Here is a 19,890-nt window from a genome sequence, read left to right on the forward strand (position 1 = left end):
CTCCCACTATTATTGTGTGGAGAGAAATGTATTTTTTTGAGCTTTAGTAGGGTTTTGGAATAGAATAGAAGATCCAGAAATGAGCCCTCACTTATATGGTCACCTGATTTTTGAGAAAGGAGCTGTAAACATTCAATGGAAAAAAGACAGCCTATTCAACAAATGGTGTCAAGCCAACTGGCACTCAGCTTGTAGAAGAATGAAAATAGACCCTTTCTTATCTCCCTGTACAAAGCTCAAGTGTAAGTGGATCAAAGATTTTCACATTAAACCAGATACACTGAAACTATTAGATGAGAAAGTAGGGAAAACCTTACAACTCATAGGCACAGGAGAAAATTTTCTGAACAAAACACCAATGGCTCAAGCTCTAAAATCAAAGATTAACAAATGGGACTTAATGAGATTGCAAAGTTTCTGCAAGGCTAAGGACATTTTCGAGAAAACAAAATGGCAGCCAACAGTGTGGGAAAAGATCTTTACCAACTCCACATCAGATAGAGCCCTAATATCCAAGGTATACAAAGGACTCAAAAAGTTAGACACCAGAGAATCAAACAACCCTATTAAAAAATGGGGTACAGAGCTAAACAAAACGTTCTCAATTGAGGAATATGGAATGGCTGAGAAACATCTAAGGAAGTGCTCCACATCCCTAGACATCAGGGAAATGGAAGCCAAAACAACCCTGAGATTCCACCTCACACCAGTCAGATTGACCAAGATCCAAAACTCAGATGACAGCAGATGCTGGCAAGGATGTGGAGAAAGAGGAACACTCCTCTACTGTTGGTGGGGTTGTAAACTGATACAACCACTCTGGAAATCAGTCTGGGGATTCCTCAGAAAATTGGACATAGCACTACCTGAAGATCCAGCTATTTCACTTCTGGGCATATACCCCAGAGACACTCCAATATACAACAAAGATACATGCACCACAATGTTCATAGAAGCTCTATTTATAATAGCCAGAAGCTGGAAAGAACCCAGATGTTTTTCAGAAGATGAATGGATACAAAAATTGTGGTACATTTACACAATGGAGTACTACTCAGGCATCAGAAACAATGACTTAACCAAATTCTTAAGAAAATGGTTGCATCTAGAGAATATCATCCTGAGTGAGATAACCCAGTTACAAAAGAACAGACATAATATGCAGTCACTGACAGTGGGATGCTAATCCCCGAGGCTCGAACTGTCCCAGAAACAACTCACAGACTGTGTGAAGTTCAAGAAAAAAAGAAAAACAAACAAAAAAAACCCAAAACAACAACAACAAAAAGATTGTGCTCAATCCTTACACACCAAGAAAATGTTGACTAATTCCGGGTTACATCCTGTTTTACATGACCTTTTTGCTCATTGTAACCAGTAAGCCCTTAATGCAGAATATCAAACCTTAAAAAAAAGGGAAAAAAAAGCCAAGCACTGCCAAAAATATATTTGTATACATTCATTCAAAAATGTTTAAAATTTTTTTCCTTTATCTTTGTTTTTTAAAATAAAGCTTAAAAAAAAGAATAATATATCCATGAATATTCTTGTGACAGTGTGACAGTGTTCATTGAACACATCATCTCCTTGGTGGTTTCAGTGTAATTTAAAATAAATAATTTAATATATTTTTACAATTATATTATAATTGTATGATTTCCTCATTTTCTTTTTTTTCTTTAAATACTTATAATTACCCTTCCTTGGCCTCCCTCAAATTCACACCCTCAATTTGCAGTAAATTATTGTTTCTTATGTGTAAATGTTTCTGAATATGTTTATGTTCTGTGTTTATGTTTCTAAATACATAATGCAACATTCTCAGTCTACATAATGTTACTTTCAGGTATGTTTTCAAGGATAATCATTTGATATTGGTTAACCAATTTCTGGACCTTTTCCTGAGCATGGCCATTTCTCACATCCCACCTATCATCAGACTGTCTTGGCCCTCCAGGTCCCAAATAGTGACCTAGAGACTTACTATTCTTTACTATATCTTAGGCCTTCCTTAGATGGCTGACCTTTAACTAGCTGGTATAACTTAATTTACTCACCTATTCTAGTCTATGTTTGCCAAATGACCTGTTACCCCTCACTCGTCCTGGTATGTCTAATTTTTCTGAGCTTGACTGGCAAATCTTGCACCTCTGAATTTTTCTCACTGTTCACATATTGCCAGGAAGTCCCACTTTTCCTTTCCTGCCTCTGCTATTGGTCACTAGATCTTTATTAAACCAATCATGAGGTAATAGAGGTGTATGTTAACAAAATACCAAGACAGGCGATGATCCATAAAAATAACAATACCAAAGTCTCGACAGTACTCAGCTCTCTGCTGGTACAAAAATCATACAACGACAACCATTATACACTGTACAAAAAAAAAAAAAAAAAAAGACTACCCAAAAAATCTTCTCCCTTTAGTCCAGTAAAAGGATCTTTCTTTAATATCAATAAACTATCTACAATAAAAAAAATTATTAGAACTATCAGGTAAGAATTCCATTCAAAAATGCATAGTAATTTGAATACCTGGAGAACACAGTCCACTCTCTTATTTTGGCAAGTCGAAAGTTCTGTACCTAAATCACTTTCTATCATAACTTGCATTTACCAACCTAAAAATATCTTCTTAGACTTTAAAACATATTCTCAAAACCGGTACATCGTAAGCTCATATGTGACGCTATAACTATCTAGTCTTCAACTCCATCCAAGACCTGAAGGATAAGTATCACCTGAGTAAACAAGAAGTGTAGAGCAAGAAGCTTCCAACACTGCAGAAAGCAGAGATCGATGACTTCCTGGACAGTCACCCAACTTTCCTCTGCATCCATCTTCAGTCTTCTGGCCCGGAATATCTGGCAGATTTATTTGTGAAGCAGGAAGTTTGAAAGACTGGCCTAATTTGCCTTGACAAAATTTGTCACTTGATTTCCCAGTGTCCTACTTATCCATAGTTTAGATGCAAGGGCATTTTTTTTTTCTGGTGGCTAGCTTTGCCCCATTTGAAGCAAACTCCATATGGAAGTTTTGCAGTGCCCATCATTTTCTTCGAAGTAACATGTGGGTGCTGCCAAGAACTGGCATGTCTCACTGTCATAAAAAGCCTATTATTATTAAAACATCTTAAATTCCATATCTGGTAGGTTCCCGAAGTGTTTGAAGATGATCTGCTTAAGCCTATCAGAATAGGCAAACATTGCTCATCTCCAGCAATATACTAGCTGCTTAACTTTGAGAACCGCTATAGGGGCTGAATAAAGCTTACTTTTGTAATTAACTAAACTAGTACCTAACAAGATTAACTACCAACCTGCACTTCTTAATTATCCTAAATGGTTTGTAATAGTAGCTTTCAAGGTTTACAACTTTATATTACATTTTTTAATGAGTTGAATGTATGTATAATACCTTAAACAAGAGAGGAAACATATGTACACTATGTTATAAAAAAAACAACCCAAAATTTGTATCAATATAAAAAATCCATGCCTGTGTAAAATATTTGAGACTGGTGGCTGCATTTTAGTTTAAATGTAGATTCAATAATCTACTCTTTTATTCTATCATTTCTCTATCTCCCCTTTCATTCCATTCCTTCTCACTTTCCCCTTCACACTATATAGGAAAGAAACATAGAAGGAAGAGATAGAGAGGAGATCCCTGGACCTAACCTCTTTTACTTTGTTTCCTCGGTGACCAAGATCATTCACTACTTTCAACCAAACCCCCAAATGAGGACAGACATCCATCAACCACCAAACAACAACAAACCACCCAGCCTACCTCTTAGGGATGGGAGTATCATGTTCTTCAAACTGCTTCCTTGCTATCTGGGGGTAACAGCCACTTTTAGGGGTTCTAAGAAAATTGGAATATTAGACAAGTCCTGCAAGAGCTAGCTGTATTATTTGCTGTCCAAGGTCTGTGAGATGGGAAAATGCAGGGCTTGCCTGAAATCCTGACTGAAGCAATCAGGGAGGTTGAACCACCTGAGCTAGCTCTCTTGAAGTTGTATTGAATGGAAATTTTTAAGGAAAGAGCAATTAAAATTGTCTTTGAGACTGAATCACCTGGGTTACTTGTCTTGTCTTTATCGATGTCTGGTCCTTCATTCTGAAAACACAGAAGCTCCTAAAGGCCATATACCCTTCTACATTAACATATGTGTTGTGTCTGTCAGTCAGCTAAAGATGAATGTCATATTTCTTGTGTTTCTGTGTTAAAGTGTATGCTGTCTTAGACATGTTCTCGGGAGCATGTGGACATAACAGTTGCAGATTCTTTTAGCTTTATCATGCCTTGGATACACATGGTTCCAGATAGAATGAGTCTGAAACACAGTTCCTGGCCCTTTAAAAGTTCATCTTCTCATTCAGACTTTTTGTTTCTGTGCATCAACTTCTCTATGATACACCTAAAAGTAGATTTATTCTCACTTGTGCTATCCCCACAAGCACTGTTTCCTCAAGTTCACGGATGTCCTCACTGAAAACTAAGGAACTGGTTAACATGACTTATATGTATAAAAAGTGGGATAAAGAATGGGGGAGGATTGTGGCTCCTTGGGGAGATAGGACCTCCACAGGAAGGTAAAACAGAGTCAACTCACATGGACCCTTGAGGCTCTTGAAGTCTAAACCACCAACCAAAGATCATATACATGCTGGACCTAGGCCTCTCCTCATGTGGGTCCTGAGCAACTAGCGCAGGGGCATCCCAAACCCTGTTTGCTGTACATTGGATATGTTCTACTAGCTGGGCTGCCTTTTGTGGCCTCAGTGGGAGAGGAAGCACCTAGCTGCCAGAGACTTAAAGTGCCAGAGTCAGGGAGATATTTGAGGAGGGGAAGAGGGAGGAATGTGGGAGTGGTGACCAGGACAGGGCAGTGAGCAGTCTGTAAAGTAAAAAATTAAATTAAGTTTAAAAAAGAATGAGATCAATAACACTTATTGTCTCCACTATTTTGTGTGTCTTGTTTTAATTCTTAGTCATGGTAGTTCCAAGTCCAGCAGTAACACTACTTTCCTTTCAGTAAGAAGAGCCTAGGAAGTCCATGGAGATCAGTGAGAACCCAGGCAACTTCTAGGTGTGTGTATCAGAGGAAATTTTTTTTTTTTTTTTTTTTTTTTAGAAAAAAGCAAGGAGGTTGCAGAAAGTGATAATAAAGATTCTTGGGATGACCATTACACCGGGCGTTTTGTCAGACACTTCAAAAGCACTTACCTATTTTTTTCTCACTCTCTACATATAAAATCATACAGCATGATATCTACAAGATAGTACAAGAGTGTGCAAGCAATATTTATATACCCCTGTGGAGTTTTTTGTATATGGAATTGCATTGAATGAGCAGGTGGATTGAGAATTCACTAGTAACGAGTCAAATATTAAAATTTCTTTAAATACTGATATACTTAAATGTTATTAATAATACTAAAATTATTTTTGTTGTTTTAACTGTTATCAACCTGAAAGTAGCAGAACAACAGATACCTACCTTGTTTTAAGTTTTGCTGATGTTACATTGTGCTATATTATCTGTTTACTCCAAATTATAATTGAAATTTATTAACCATCTACTTAATTCCAATAAAGATTGACATTTCACCATATCAAAATTAAATTATGTTGGAGACATGAACATACACAACTACCTGTACAATTCATATTAAGTGGCAATTTTCCTGGGAGAAAACCTTTTCAAATAATTAAAAATAAGGAAGAAGATGCTTATGTTTTCTATTATAATCAATTAGCAAAGCTCCAAACATTTGACTTTTGATCATTACTTTCACGGAGAATAGAGCTCATGCTTGATTCAGATACACTGTGTATTTGCAATAAATACCAACTGCTTTGACCTGAAATAGAGATGTCCTCAGTATTATCATAGAGGCCATGATGGAGAGGAACTATGTAGAGGATCATGGATATTGCCAAAAATTTGAAAGGTTCCATATTTGTAGGTATTTCAGGTAGAAAGCACTACGTTTGGCTTTGAGAGTGGTGAATGTCTTTGAGAAATGTAAGTCAAGATGTGAAGCTATGCAGTGGCCTTGGTAAATGTTCTCACTGAAAAATATTTACAAATTAAAGGTACCAACATTCAAATCAGAAAAAAAAAAAAGTATTGAATAGTATGCCAGCATTCAGATAACAAAGATAATGGTATACACCAAAGATCAAGGAACAGCAGTCATAAAACGTGCCCTGTTCCTTCATATATTCTGCATGTTACAGCTGAAACACCTGTGTTTGCAGGGATGACAGGAAAACCAGAAATCAAGATGGCACCAAAGTTATGCCACAAAAAAACAGATAGAAAAACAATATTATTTTAAAATGTGGAAAAGTTACTTCATAGTGTCACCAATATTTTCTTATTTTCTTTATAAGCTCTACAATGTCGCTCCATCCATAATTAAATATCTTCCTGGACCACATCAAACAGTTTTGAGAAACTGGGAAAAACTGAAATTGTTTGTTTCCCGTATGATAGACAGTCACCAGGAAGAATGGAATCCTGCTGAACCCAGAGACTTCATCGATGCTTTCCTTACAGAAATGACAAAGGTGAGGCCAAGCTGCCTGGGTCTTCCTAGGAAAAAAAACATGGTGGATTAGAATATTGCAGTCAATCTTGCATCATGTTGCCACATATTTAATGGCATAACAGAGCTGATTCACTACTAGATGAAGTTCTGTGCTGTTGGCCGGGTAAGCCTCACCTCCAAGCTCTCAGAGGGCAATGGTATTCTTTGCTCTTGGTTCCTTCCTACATCTTTAGTACCAAGCCTGTAGCATTTTTCTTCTCTCATCATCTGCTTCCAGCTTTACATCTCCTCTCCCTGGTTCTTATGTTCAAACTTTCCTCTAATAACAATAATTAAGGCTAATATTCCTTTCCGAAATTAATCACTTTGGCAATGCCAGTTTTAGGTTATCAACTAACATGCATGGGTTATAAAATAAAAATCTAGGTAACTTTGATGCTCACTGACTAGCATGTTGTAAAAATATAAATTTTGAATAGTATTTTAGAAATGCAAAATAGCGTTATGCCAGAAATACTATTATAAATAAACAATTTGCATATTTTGGCAAAAAGTTCTGGAAAGTGACAAATACTGGCATTTTATTCTCCTCCTTGTCCTTCACCTTTAGATGACAAAACTATACAGAAACTAAAAGTAGCAATGAAACGTCAAAGCTCAATTTTTCAAGGACTTAGTCCAAGGCCAGTCATTGACCCCATCTCAGTCCCTACTGCAGGGCCCCAGCAAAGTGGAACTGAATGCTGGAGTTTAACATCAAAGCCCTGGTGGGGCTTTTGCCTTCTTCTGACTGTGCAGTAAAACTCTCCAATACATAAATGTCAAAAAGCAATCAGCTGTATGTCTTACCTCTGTGTCATTGTGACAATACTCATCAGAAAATAATTGAAGATTGAAGATTTATTTTGGTTCACAATTTCAGGGTGTTTTGACACATTTTTCCAGAAAACTAATGGCAGAACATCTGGAGTCATAAAGGTTGTGGTGAAGCCTACACACCATTATGTACCAAGAAGCAGAAGGCAGAATCCAGGGCCTTTTTTAAAATTTTGAGTATTGTCTTAGTCAGGGTTTCTATTCCTGCACAAAACATCATGACCAAGAAACAAGTTGGAGAAGAAAGGGTTTATTCAGCTTACACTTCCATATTGCTGTTCCTCACTAAAGGAAGTCAGGACTGGAACTCAAGCAGATCAGGAAGCAGGAGCTGATGGAGGGATGTTACCTACTGGCTTGCTTCCCCTGGCTTGCTCAGCCTGCTTTCTTATAGAACCCAGGTCTACCAGCCCAGGGATGGCACCCCCCATTATGGGATGGACCCTCCCCCCCTGATGACTAATTGAGAAAATGCCTTACAGCTGGATCTCATGGAGGTATTTTCTCAACTAAGGCTTCTTCCTCTGTGATTAACTCCAGCTTGTGTGAAGTTGACACAAAACCATCTAGTATAAGTACCTTCTCTTGTAAAAGGCCCTCTAATAAACCATACTTCTTAATTCCTGAAACTTCAAATTAGTTCTAACAATCTAGGAACCAGATATGAGCCTGTAGGTGTTGTTTTAGGTTCAGATCATAACACTAATTGTGCTGCTGTAATTTCAGTAAGCCTCTGGCTAATCCACATCCCTACATCTGACCAAGTGTTCAGTGGGAATGCCTATCCAATCTCTGTTTTATTTTATCTTCCTGGCATAACTTAATATCCCTTTATCTCCTTTTCGACCCCGAGGTCTCACTCCACAGGCACCTCTTCTAATACAGAGCAAGCACATAGATTCTGTCACTAGGTCCAAGCCACCCCTGATCTCAATTTCATCCACACAACTCCCTTCCATGGCAGTTTACTCTGCCTGCCCTACTGCCTCTGTCCCAGGGTGTTTCTTTACCCCAAATCCCAACACAAACACAACTCTAAGGCCCGATAGCTTTTCATACAAGTTTATATATTCAATTCTCAACATTCAATTCTCAACAAACCATCTACACAACAGGATTACATAAAATAGACAAAGATACAAACTTCCCTGCTGTATGAGATATTAGACCTATGAAATTCTTAAATGTTTATAGCTACCTAACACCAATAATGCACACCTGGATCCAATTCACCCTTCTCCACCTCCATCTTGGAGCTTCTTTCAGTCCTCCCCTGACCTCTGACCTCTGAACCTCCCTCTCTCCACATCCCTTACCCTGCTCAATCACTGGCTCTTGCCTTTTTTTACTAATTAAAATGGGAAGGTTCAGATGAAGTCACCTTCATGAGTGTATGATTAGGCAGCCCTTTGTGGGGAAGTGGAATTCATACAAACAGCTGCAGGACCATCTACACAGGACAGCCAGTGAACATAAAGATTTTATTGAATTTCTGTAGTGAACAAAACATTTATTAAATATTCGCTGTATTTGCTGAACATTTATTTCTATGTCACATAATTTATCATGATTAAAATGTGTTTTGTATTATTCAGAGATTTCTAGAGGAACAGAAGTGAAAGTCATTGTAATAATTCTCACATATATATAGATTACAGTCTGTATTCTATCTAGTCCAACAATGACTATCTACCAATAAAAAGTACAAAAGTATAGTAATTGTTCGGTCCATGAGGCTGGACATCTCATCTTATTTTCAGTGTGTGCCAGAATCCTGGAGAAGCAGGCTTTCAGGCCAGTGAAGAACTTTACTTGCCAGTGAGAATAAAGTCTAGCAGTTGATGAGCAAAAGCTTCCTTTTATGTCATCTATATAAGCTGAAACCAGAAGGTGTTTCCCAGATTTAAAATGGACCTTTGTCCCTCAAAAAATCTGGCTAAAGGGTGGGGTACATCCTTCTACTTTCAAAGATTTAATTACGAAAATCTTTCACAGGTGTACCCAAAAATTATCACAAGTGTTCTTTCCATGTTAAAAGAACGAAAACAGAGAGAGATGTAACTTGAGCACTCTATGCCATGCTGTGACTTAGTTATATAACCCATACGTGTAAAAGTATGCACTTTTTTAATCCAATAATTTTCATTTTTACTAAGAGCTTTTACAAAAGTATAGTCATAAGAAAACAATTGTTTTGATTTTCAACCGTTGAGAGCTTTGGATCACCCTCTCACTTGAATAACAACACCACTCTCCAGTGAGAGGAAAGGATGTATCATTTAGAAAGATTCCTTCTAAATTTGATTTCTAGTTTTTAAATTCTGTTAATGAGATAATCACAAATCTTCTAACTTAAAAAAAAGGACAAACTATCTTCTCTAGTACCCAGACAAGTCTACTACAAGTTTCAATAAAGAAAACCTCATCTACAGCACCCTGGACCTCTTCTTTGCTGGATCAGAGACAACATCTAACACACTGCGCTGGGCTCTGCTCTACCTAACTACAAATCCGGAAGTGCAAGGTGAGCGTTGCTGGATGGGCCTAGCACAGGGAGAATGGTGTTTCTGAAAGTTGTTGTTTAGATGGTGCCAGAGGATGGAATAGTGGAGTGGAAAGAATTGAAACAGCTGTGAGATGAGCTGTTTTTGGGGAACAGGCACGGTCTTCCTTTGTCCTATCAGAGTAGTGATGATTCATGGGTGCAGACTTTATACTCTATGCTTTAAAGGATCTTCAGTTTTAGGGTCATATAGAGAAGTCGACTGTCCTCGTGATAGTTTCCAGCAAAGCGTGACAGTGTGCAATGAAAAATCCACTAAGTCCTTCCTTTCCAGCAGTGCCTTCTCATTTTGTCATGGATATCACAGATGCTTCAGTCTGATGCATAGCATCCTATTAATGTTATCCCTGCTGTCCAGACTCAACCACACACATTCAGCATGGTGCCTCTCCACATTACATTTTCTCTACTGGAATTGCCCTAATCTTGCCTCTTCATACAATGTTGGGCTTTCCATTCATGAAAAATGGACTATCCCAATTTTTAAAAAAAAATCCGCTAAGCATTTACTGCATACTAGATTGCTTCCTTAGAGATTGCACAATGTGCCCAATTATGGTTTTTTTTCCCATTGTTTCTGTCTCCACTGGACTTTTCAGCCCTTTCAGTGGCTGATCCCATCATCTCTATTCCTCTGGAGTATAGAAACGTTTCATGTGGTAAATAAGAATATTTTTATGTCATAAAACTTTTTTTATTTTGGTAATAGTTTAAGAAATGGATAAAGACACTATGATATAATCAAGTCAAATATTTTGCCCTATGATGAAAATAATAGTAGTGATTACATTGAATCCCATGTAGTAAACATCAAATGGTCATTTCTTCAGCTCCATCTACTTTTTGATACAAGGTCTTTCATTGTCCCAAACTTACCAAGCAGACAAGACTCTCCAGTGAGCCATGGAAATCTGTCTGTTCTCTGCCTTTCCCCAGTACACTGGGTTTAGAAGTAGATGCTACCATACCTGGATTTGTTAAAAAAGATTGATTCTAGGAGCAAACTCAGATCTTCAAGCTTGTCTCTCTTGCATCTCCCAAATTTCTAAAGCAAGATGATGACACTGATATGTTTAGCTGTCACACTGTGATAGCCCCTTCCCCTTTCCATCACATTTGCAGTAGCTTTTGTATTCCAGAAGAAGGCTTCACTCCTTGTATCTTCTCCTTTTACAAACTGGAAGCTTAGCTGAGTGATGACTTACCTTCTGTGAACCCTTCTCATGGTTCAGTGAAGAACAGTAGGCATCTTCTTAATTGACATAATCTCTTTAAAAATTACATACAGCCTCCTATTCAGCCTAAGCTTGGGAATGACATTAAGCTTTTTAGTGCCTTTTTCCCCCACAAAACTGTACATTTTTAACTTCATTCTGCACCCCCTTGTTCTTTTCGATTGTACAGCTAAGAGGGCAGTAATAGTCAAACCAGAGACTCTATGTTATACTTTCTTGACATTTTTCTTTGACAAAATAATTAAGCCATTACTTTTAAAATTAGCCTATGGCAAGCTCTTAAGGCAGGGGTCAAGGCCAGTGGATTCTTGGTCAAAATGTAAGTTGAATGGACTTACTGGTCAGTTGATACTCAAGCCCTCCCAGCACTCTGAAGCATTATGATCTAGGATGATACTACTGTATTTTACACTTTTACTAGAATGGTGCATTAAGCTCCTCTTACAACTTTGAACCACTTTTCTAAACTAATGTGCAAAGTCCTTCATATTTTTCAAAGATAAATAAAACTCAACATGCTCATGTTCCCACAGCAATAACCCCATTTTTTGTATCCCTTTCAGTATTAGTTTCTCTTCATAACATCCCAACTACATACAGGAAAAAACTATTCAAAATTGACACCATTTTGATACAAAATAAATCAAAATGTCTATTTCCATATTACTGGGAAGAACTTAGTCACAGCAGTCAAATCTCTGTTAAGATAGAAAGTGGTGAAACTATAAAGCAGTTATAACTCCTTGTTATGCTTATATTAGTTCATGTAATCATCAAAACATTTTTAAAATAAGTCCTATTTATTCTTAGAAGTCAGATGAGGAAACTGAGTCTGAACATATATAAGTAGTTTCAGTGGCAACAGTGTTCACTAAGAGTTTGCAATGCACCTTCCACTCCGATACCTCTTTTTAGAAAATCATAATCTACAGTTATTCAGTAATTAAAATAATTTCGTGAAGTTCAATTACCAATGGAGTGGTGTTAGGAAGTGATTAACCTTGTTAACTGCATTAGTGACTTTTAAAGAGATATCAGACAGGCCAATGAGATTGTTCATCTCATAAAGGCACCGAGTGGCAAGCCCATCATCCAGCTCAATCCTCAGAATCCAGAACAAGAAGACTCCTGCAAGGTTTCCTCTCAACTTCACCTTTTCACTTTGGAACATGTGCAAGTGCACACAAAAAAATAGAATATTTTAAAATATATTTAAAAAATTACAGAAACCAAAGTGATTTTTCTTCTTCTTTGGACAATAGGACACAGCAAAACTTTGTCATCTAGAGACAAATTAATCAATATCACATAAAAAAATCTCTCTTGATGCCTTGAGTGTATATATCTGAAATATCAAATTCTGAAAACTTAGTTTTTATTTTTTTCTATACTAGTAGGTGAAGTGAACTTATTTGCAGAACCCTGATTGATTCATGCGATCAGTTTAGCCATGTTGATCACAGCTATTCAGTTCTGAGTAGGTTGAAAACTGTGACTATGTTGTAAGCACAAAGAAAATCATAATTGACAGTTTTTCAACACAGTTCTTTGAGAAGATAAGAAACATGTTGTTTCTTTGTGAACTTAACACTGGGTAAAATATAAGAAAACAACATCTTAAGGATGATTTCTCAGTCTTCAGAAGAAAGCATTAAACTTTAAAGCTAACAGAGGCTCCTATTTTCTTGCAGAAAAAGTACACTCTGAGATTGACAGAGTGATTGGCCATGGGAGACAGCCAAGCTTGGCTGACCGAGACTCTATGCCCTACACCAACGCTGTCATCCATGAGGTGCTGAGGATGGGCAACATCATCCCCTTGAATGTTCCCAGGGAAGTAACAGCTGATATCACATTGGCTGGATTTCACCTGCCTAAGGTAACCTTTTATTCTCAGCTGCTGGTCTCCAATCTAGCCTTGGCATTATGTGAGGTACACAGACATGTAGTTCTGCCCCCACAAAACCATCTGAAATGGAAGAGAGATAATATTCATAACACAATGTGAACACTCTTCCAATGTGTGTAAGTGATAGTTATGTGTATCATGGGAAGCCCAGAAAGGAAGATTTCCTGCTCAGATTTGCTCAGAGATGATTTATTTGCTAAAGACAATCCTAGTCTCTTCTTGTACTAATGTGGGCTCACAGGAGTCAGTATTTCTTTGCCATAGTCATGCCCAAAGGTGGTTTTCCAGCTTTTACTTACTTTCTCATCGTTGCAAACTTTCTGTCTCACAAAGAAAACCAGTCCAAGGTAAAACATTAATTATAAGAAAGGCAAGAAAACAGCAGATAGTTGCCAAGGAAATATGTTCTGAGGATGCTTTTTATTTCAAAATGTCTCAATATACTTTTTATAAGTATCAATTTCCAGTGTATACATTTAAACATTATGACTAGGTGAAGGAAGTTTACATAAGGTCTCTCTCTACTTTAATATAAACTGTCAAAATATTTGGACTCCAGATCTAAACCCGATGGATTGTTCTTACTCCACTGAACTTAATATATTAAAATTGAAAGATCTTCCTTATACGTTTCTTTATGGATTCTTCTTACATCCATTTGTTCCTCTGCTGGGGCTTAGAATCTCCTCGGATTTCTACAGAGAGCTCTCCTGACAACATCACATTCTTTCTTGTCAAGACACAATTATTGTCCTTTCTATTCTTTCTCTACACCGTGTACTGATCAAAATTTTCTTTTAATCATATTTCTTAGTAGTGACAAAATAAATACCTGAGGTTTCAGCTTAGTGTGGCATCAAGGGGGAGGCACAGCTAAGCCGTCTTTATGATGGGGGCCAGGAAGCAAAAGGAAAGCTATCTCCCCACCCCATCTATTCCACACAGGTCTTCAGAGTGAGAAATGGTTCCACATGCCAGCAAAACTCTACTGCCATTAGGTGATAATCTCTCACGATGGCCTCAGGGCCACTCACTGGTGTTCTGTTTTAATCCCCTAGACAATTATCCATTACTCTGAACGTGTTGTTCTCAGGGAAGTCTTCCACATTTGGACAAGAAGAATCTATCCTGGAAACACAGATACAGCCATACCTTTATCCTCAGAGAAACAGAAAAATCTAAACTTATATCTTTTGCCATGGATTGTCAACTTCAACTCTAACATCAGCTCTAAATGCTGAAAATCTAACCAGATAATGTACAAGTGAAGCAAAAAGCCATGAGTTTTATCTTGCCTACAGCTAGCTGCAGAAGTGGATGCATCTCTGCCCACTGTGTAACTCTAAGAAAATTGCTAATCTCTCATAGCATTTATTTCTACATCTCTACAATGCAGGACAACCCATGACACAGAATACTGTGTAGCCCTCACAGGAAAGCAGGACATATGTGCAGAGCTTCCCACACTATATAGCAGTTATACTTCTTATTGTTCACATATCTTAGGTGTTTCTGTCTGTAAAACATCCTGAACACAAGTGGAAGATTATATATCATGAGAATGTCCAGAGGAAAGCACCCTGGTTCTGTCTAGATGTAGATAGGCTGCAGTAAGGAGCAGAGCCCGAGAAGGAACAAGAGAGATTCTAAAGGAAAAGATACTAGTTCTGAGAGTAAAAGGAGTATTGGACTTTAGTCAGACGATGTGGGGAAGGAAGAGTGTTCATAACAATGAGACAATATTTAAAGGGGATTAGAATGATTGGAAAACTGGGTTATTTGATAAACTAAATATCGGCCTATGGCATCTTAGGCAATGGGGGAAATTGGCCATGGAGAATCAAATAATGCATTCTTATACTGAGACTGATAGACACATTCTACACAATGGATCATGAAAATGATGGGATATGGGAGGGTGGAGTGTTTAAGTCGTATTTATGGCATTTTCATTGTCAGCTCACCTGTGCTGCAGATGTGTGTCAGAGAGCATGGGGGCAGCCTGCACTAAGGTGACAGTGAGAACCAGTAAGTGACATGAGGGAACCAAGAGAACTGAGAGAATGGAGTGAATGAGTCAGTGTGAGGTAAAGACAAACTCTGGGGACTCCAGGCACCATGCCAGGGAGTCTGATGGGCTGGGTTAGCTTAGTCTGTATGTTGGATGTGTTCCTAAGCCTGCTGAGGGACTGGGTTCAGGAGCTCCAAACTGAGGCCTAAGACTAGAGAAGCAGAGATGGAAGACACAGCATTTTCTTCTGTAGACCTTCCATAGTCCAGCAAATGGCTGGGTTGATGGTTACTCACCTTTTTCCCCATTATCTTCCCATGAATGATCACATGTGTTTTCCTGAAGTACATGCTAACCTATTCCCACAGACCAGCATTTTGTAATAAAGAAAATCTAAGGTCCCTGCACTATGCTGAGAACATATACTCCATCACGTTCTGAACTAAGGAATGGATCTGGTAGAGAGCTGATAGAGTGAACAAGAATGGGATACTGGGAACCTCTATTTCTTGGCTTTATGTGTTCCACAATTCAAACCTTGTCTCTTTGCTTTCTCCTCTAGGGCACCACGATTCTGATTAATTTGACTGCTCTTCACAGGGACCCCAAAGAGTGGGCCACTCCAGACACCTTCAACCCAGAGCACTTTTTGGAGAATGGACGGTTTAAGAAGAGAAAATCTTTTCTGCCATTTTCAATGGGTGAGTAGTAATGAGAAGGAAACAGGTCTGAATCCTACTGTGGCCCTTCCCTTCTCCCATACCTAGAGACCTCTGCTCTAATTTGAGCTTCTCCTAATGGCCCCACCGTGTGCAGCTCCAAGGTGCTATTTGCAGCCCCGTGTGCCTTCTCTACCTCACCCGCTCCCCTTTACCTTTGGTGGAAATTTTGGAATCCACTGTTTTGATTTCCATAACACTAGAGAGTACAAACTCTGCCTCCTTGCCATAATAGAATCTGAATACATGTCTTCTTTGTAGAGTCATTAAATATTCAAATAATCTTAAGTAATTTGTGTTCAAAGGCACATGTCTTAGATTCTATTAGGAAGAGCTAAGATTCTGCATGTGGAAGTAGTTACTGACTCACTGTGATGAGAATATCCAACAGTAGTTGTGACTGAGTTCTGTCCTATAGAACTCCTTGAACAAGTAAGGTATTTGTCCTTGATGACTTTAATCACAAGACTTTAAGAATCTAACTAGACATATTTGTCTTCTGCAATTTGATATTCCTAAATTGAGACGTAGTGATGACCCCCTCTCTTGTGTTATTTCTCCAGCCAATTATCAACAAATAATTGTAGTTTGACCGTTGTTGAGCTTGTATCAGATGTGCTAGTGTTTTACAGTTATTGGCGTCTGTATATTTTTATCTATTTTAAATAATTTTACAGTTCCTTAGTTCCATAATTAACACTGAGCAGGTATTACGTGTGAAGTGCACACATGTAAGCATGACATGACAGGATAGGCGATGCTGCAGAGCTCCCTCTTGGAGCAAGTGTGCTTTTCAAGCTGGAGTCAGGGAGCACTTCTGGAATAAAGACAAAGACATAGCCATATGGATTGCATCTCAATCTGTTCAATATCCATCAGATCTTCCCACACTGAAGCCGTGTTTCCTAACACTGTCCTCAGAAGGTGACTAAATGTGGCACAGAAGCCACACTGGAAAACTATGGGCTGCCCTGGGAGTGCCTGGCTGCTACTGCTTCTGCTCTCTTTGCCTTTCCCCGTGCTTCTTTGTGCTTTCTTCCCTGTGAATGGCACCTTTGTTGACCATTCACAATTCACGTTAACAGAAAGGCTGGCAGAATACAGGACATCTGTGTAGTCCTCCTGTTCACAATAACAACTTAAAAGATTTGAATTACAGTTCAAGATCTCAGCGACGTATTTCATTTATTCTAATTATGCTCAGTTAATAAATCAGATCCTAAAAGTCTAGAATATGTCTCTTTTTACACTCCACCTAAGTGATCTATGTGTTTTTTTCCTAGAACTGCAGTGAAAAGAAAGTGAGTATATCTCCATGGTTTTCACAAGAAGTTGATTCTGTAGGACCAAGTGAAACCTGCATACATTTAATCTCTTCATTCAATCTTTTTTCTGTAGAGGATTCATATCTCATCTTCTTTAAAATGTTCTCCTATCTATACCAGCTATAAAATAAAAATAAATTAAATAAAAACACTGGTGCTTTGCTACTTACAGTATTATTGTTCCCTCTTAATTAGAGGGCTCCAATTTTTCTTAAGTTTATGTGCTGCCAAAGCGAGCACAATTAGAGGGTTCCTTAGCAGACAAATTGTGTTGGACAATCACCAAAGTAATCTAGGTGTTAGTAATCCAATAGAAAAGAAAGACTAATATCTATTTAATCTTATAAACAAACTCCAGGTTACCAGAAAGTTTCTTTTTTACTCAAGACCATGTGCCCAAACAATTGGCAAACTGGTCAGGATTGAGATTTCACAGCCATTTTCTTCCTTTCTCTATTAGATATACATGACAGCTGACCTCCCTTGTTAGTTCCATGTGTTCATTACAACTTTTGTTTGTGTATTAATTACAACTTTTCTATATAACAAGCACTCAAAACTATATTACTTATAAAAAGCATATTATTTTCAGTGGTTTTTAAGTCAGTCAGTGGCTTAGCTAATCTGGGTTAATCTGACATACATGCTATACTGGCCATTCAAATGGTGTTGCTGAAGATTCCTAGAGACAGAGTAAAAGCAAATAGGCCTGGGAAGATCTATGCTTATGACTTCTGATGATTTATACAAACAACAAGACCTACCCCAGATCTGGAGGAAAGTAAGTCCTACAGTCTTTAGAAAATCTATAAAGACCCACTGCAAATACCAAATAAATAAATAAATATGTGTATATTTTCATTCATATATATATATATATATATATATATATATGAATGAGGGCTGTCAGATATTTTGTTTTCAACAGTTCTTTCTAATAGAGGTGAATACAATTCAGTTACATGCTCGATGCTCAATGGGAACCAGAAGAGGCAACCTTGAAAAACCCTCAGGGTTGAAAGTAATGGTCTGAATTTCCTACTACAGCCCTATCTTTGGCATGCAGCATCTTTCCTTCACTATTCCTAGGATGTTCTAAAGACAATGTCCCTGGTGCTGTTGTGTTGTTAGGCAGCTTCCCTTGGAAGGGAGAGTCTCTTGGGACTCAGTGGCCAGGCTAATGTCATAGTTCTGAAGAGTTAACTTACCATCGATAAAAGTTGGTAGGGGGCAGGTGGCTGTGGCACCTGAGGATCAACACCTGTGACTGTCCTCTGGTATCCACACGTGTCCACACATGAGTACACACGATGAGCTCACGTATGCACAAACACATCCACACAAAGATAGAATTAAAGATGATTAGAGATTTATGAAGTACTTCATTTCTGATGGGATACATGAGGAGGAAGCTCACTGAGGAAGAGAACAGTGGAGAGCTAGCGCTATCATGGATCATGAGAGATTGCCCAAGTGAATTCAGATATTCAATAGAAAGTCTGATGATAAAAACAGATACGTGTGTTAATGCAAACACTTTGATGGATACAGAGCGTTCATGTGTATCTGGTGTGAGGTCATCCTGAGCAATCTTTCAGACTTGTTAGAATGTCTCCTCAAGTCTTACCTTCTATATATCATTATTCAATGCAAAGGAGGAAACAATTTTCTGGGCTGGCAAACTGAAAACCAAAGACTGAGACATATGCCAAATGTCTGAAAATAGCAACTTCAATGGGGCTTTCATGGCCAAATCAGTAAGATATTAGACATACTCAGCTAGACACAAAGTCCAGAGTCAGTTTAGGGTTGGCAATAGAAAGTTGGGGACTCCAGCCCCCAAGGCACACCAGCGTCAGCTGAGAAAGTGACTCATCTATTTTTGTCCGACAGGAAAGAGAGCTTGCCCTGGAGAACAACTGGCCAGATCTGAGCTGTTCATTTTCTTCACTGCTCTTATGCAAAAATTTACCTTCAAGCCTCCAGTCAATGAGAAATTGAGCCTAAAGTTCCGAAATGGTCTCACACTTTCTCCAGTCAGTTACCGCATCTGTGCTGTCCCTAGACCGTGATGCTTGAGAAACAAAGAGAAAGGAAGGAAGGAATTACATGTACCTTGAAACCACCAGTGCCTACACATAGTAGAAGACAGGACGAAGGTGACTGAAGAAAGATGGGAGGAGTTAGAGTGAGAAAACGGAATCAAATTCCTGGACTGCTGCCCTCCGAGTTGGTTCTGAGTATATAATTTATAAGCTCATAAAATTTCTGAATAGTCTTTATTTGGGAGACTGGTTCTGGACATTTTGAAGGACATTTAAAAACTCACAATTGCCTTGTGAAGCTACACTTAGAGTGGATAAAATTGAGACAGGATCTAAACTTTTAGCACATGGGTTAACCTAATCTTTTATTAATTGTTTCTTCTATGATACTTAATGTGAGTTGCATTGATTGTACACTTTTCAATTGTGCTAATGCTGAATTCTGACATGTTTCTTATGGTTGTTTATTAACCCGCTTTTGTTTTATTGCCAGTGAGTATTATAGGACCCTGGTATTTAAAAAAAAAAAAGGCTTGCAGATACTAGAAGTAAGTTAAGCAAGAGGGTATTGGGCTTCATTATTGCTGGCATAGCCACTTTAATTGTATTGATAACTAATACTGCTGCTTCTGCAATTGCCTTGA

General features: G+C 38.2%; 1 protein-coding gene across 2 annotated transcripts in view; it reads left to right on the plus strand.

The window, feature by feature from the left end:
• LOC308424201 (cytochrome P450 2J4-like) overlaps window positions 1-19,273 on the plus strand; it is a gene marked incomplete at both ends in the record, with an annotated part of 64,400 nt that extends 45,127 nt beyond the window's left edge. For both annotated transcript variants that reach the window (XM_080921109.1, XM_080921111.1), the window contains 5 exons: window positions 6,406-6,582; window positions 9,822-9,963; window positions 12,929-13,116; window positions 15,720-15,858; window positions 19,095-19,273. In XM_080921109.1, coding sequence (XP_080777235.1) covers window positions 6,406-6,582; window positions 9,822-9,963; window positions 12,929-13,116; window positions 15,720-15,858; window positions 19,095-19,273 — 825 coding nt within the window. The remainder of the gene's footprint in view (window positions 1-6,405; window positions 6,583-9,821; window positions 9,964-12,928; window positions 13,117-15,719; window positions 15,859-19,094) is intronic.
• Window positions 19,274-19,890: the final 617 nt, after the last annotated feature.

The sequence above is a fragment of the Micromys minutus genome (assembly GCF_963924665.1).
Source record: "Micromys minutus genome assembly, chromosome: 9".
In the NCBI taxonomy this organism is placed as follows: Eukaryota; Metazoa; Chordata; class Mammalia; order Rodentia; family Muridae; genus Micromys; species Micromys minutus.